Raw genomic sequence first — 2,199 nt, forward strand, 5'->3', positions numbered from 1 at the left:
TGAAATATCGCGATATTTCAGTGTATCGATATTTTCTTACACCCCTAGTTCACAGTAAAATAAAAACAGTGATTTACATAAAAACACAATGAAAACATTGTGATCAGATTCTCTGTGATTTTTTTATACCATTATAAATATTTAAGGCACGATAAAAGAAAAGAAGTGGTTCCAATTTTCCTGTGACAGTCATTATCATGATTTAACAAATGCATAAGCATTCTTAGTTAAACAACAAATGAATCACGAACAGAAGAGATTGTTCTGTCCATTATCTGGTTAAGAGAACTGAGGGGTTCTCTTCCACGGTTGGAATGACCTGTCATGGCCTAAATAGAGTTCATTTTGTGACAGAGTTCCTGTCCTCTCGTCAGGCCTGTCCGAGACCTGCTTCGAGGAAGAAAATCTTGTTTCTTCACTCGAGGTGACCCCTACAACACCTAAGAACTGGAAAGGTAAAGGGAAGAAAAAGCTGTAGAAGAAGTTGACAGCTTGAACCCACCGGATTAAAGACCACACAGAATACAGATCTGTGGAAGCCAACACCTTATGATATGGCACTTAAAGAGATATTTTTAATTGGTATTTCTCTGTAGAAGTTTGATTTCATTTTGATAGTGAAGATTTTTTTAATGTAGAGAAGAGGAATCTATTTTGAACATAATTTATGACAGAAATAAAAAGCGTTCAAAGGGTTGAAGTACTGTAGATCCTTTTTGTTTTCTGAAAACTTTATTAAAATTATTAAAAATCCTTCTACTGGTTTATGACAACTTGTGAACATGTGAACTTTAAAATATTTCATACTTTTAAAGTCCTGCTGAGATTTAAATTGTTTTCTTTGCAGGTGAATCGAGGAATCAAAGGTGTAGTGAGAGACGTGGCAGGAAATCCACTGCCTAATGCCACCATTTCTGTGGAGGGAGTAAGGCATGATGTCAAAACCGGTATGATGTCGACCAAAATTACATAACCCCAACTTCGAAAGTTGTGACTTTGTGTACAAAAAAAATTAAATTAAATAAAAGCACAACCCAATTCCAATGAAGTTGGGACGTCATGTACAACATAAATAAAAACAATTTGCAAATCCTTTTCAACCTTTATGCAGTTGAATACACTACAAGAAAATGTTTAACATTAAAACTTGTTTTATTGCAAATATTCACTTATTTTGATTTTGACACCTGCAATACGTTCTAAAAAAGCTGGGACAGGGGCAACAAAAGACTGAGAAAGTTTAAAAAATCTCAAAAACACCTGTTTGGAGCGTTCCACAGGTGAACAGAAAACAGGTGTATGTCGTGATCGGGTATAAAGAAAGCATCACCGAAAGGCTCAGTCATTCATAATCAAGGATGGGGTGAGGTTTATCACTTTGTGAACAACAGTGTGAGCAAATATTCCAACAGTTTAAGGACTTTTCTCAACGTGGAATTGCAAACAATTTAGTGATTTTATCATTAACAGTCCATAATATCATCAAACGATTCAGAGAATCTCTGCAGGCCAAAAACCAACAATGAATGCCTGTGACCTTTGATCCCTCAGGTGGTACTGCATTAAAAACCAACATCATTCTGTAACAGATATTACCACATGGGCTCAGGAACACTTTAAAAAACCATAGTTGAAGTTGTACATGAAGCAAGAATGGGAGAGAATTCCACCTACAAAATCAGTGTCCTCAGTTCCCAAACAGTGTTGTTAAAAGGAAAGGTGACGTACCACAGTAATAAACATGGCCCTGTCCCAGCTTTTTTGGAGTTAGTTAATATTTGTAAAAAAAAACATTAATTTGTCTGTTTGAACATTAAATATCTTGTTTTTATAATGCTTTCAATTTAATATAGATTAAAAAGGATTTGCAAATCATCATGTTTTAATTTTTTTATACGTAACATCTGCACTTTGAGATTTGTTGCTTTCATCAAATTGGAAGAAACCTTGTCTCCTAAAAGTCAATGCAATTTCTTAGTTTTAAAGGGGCAATATTATGTGTTTCTCAGGCATATATTTAAATACTATACCATAATAAAGTATCTGTGTCACCTTCAGCTGTTATTAAAATGCTGTTTTTATGTTTAAATAGAAAATAAACTTATCTTCTCATCACTTCCTCTTCTAAACGCCTTGAAATTGTCCTCTGTCTCTTTAAGAATCAACTTCACTTCTGTCCCGTCCATTTCAGTGCCGGGG

The 2,199-nt window shown here is 34.7% G+C and overlaps 1 protein-coding gene across 1 annotated transcript in view; it reads left to right on the forward strand.

Annotated features, from left to right (window-relative positions):
• The window catches only part of LOC106533565 (inactive carboxypeptidase-like protein X2), a gene marked incomplete at its 5' end in the record, with an annotated part of 6,173 nt that overhangs the window by 2,226 nt on the left and 1,748 nt on the right, over positions 1–2,199 (forward strand). Inside the window, 1 exon segment of the mRNA XM_014029919.1 lies at positions 848–947. Coding sequence (XP_013885373.1) covers positions 848–947 — 100 coding nt within the window.

This window comes from Austrofundulus limnaeus, unplaced genomic scaffold (assembly GCF_001266775.1).
Source record: "Austrofundulus limnaeus strain Quisiro unplaced genomic scaffold, Austrofundulus_limnaeus-1.0 Scaffold973, whole genome shotgun sequence".
Taxonomy (NCBI): Eukaryota; Metazoa; Chordata; class Actinopteri; order Cyprinodontiformes; family Rivulidae; genus Austrofundulus; species Austrofundulus limnaeus.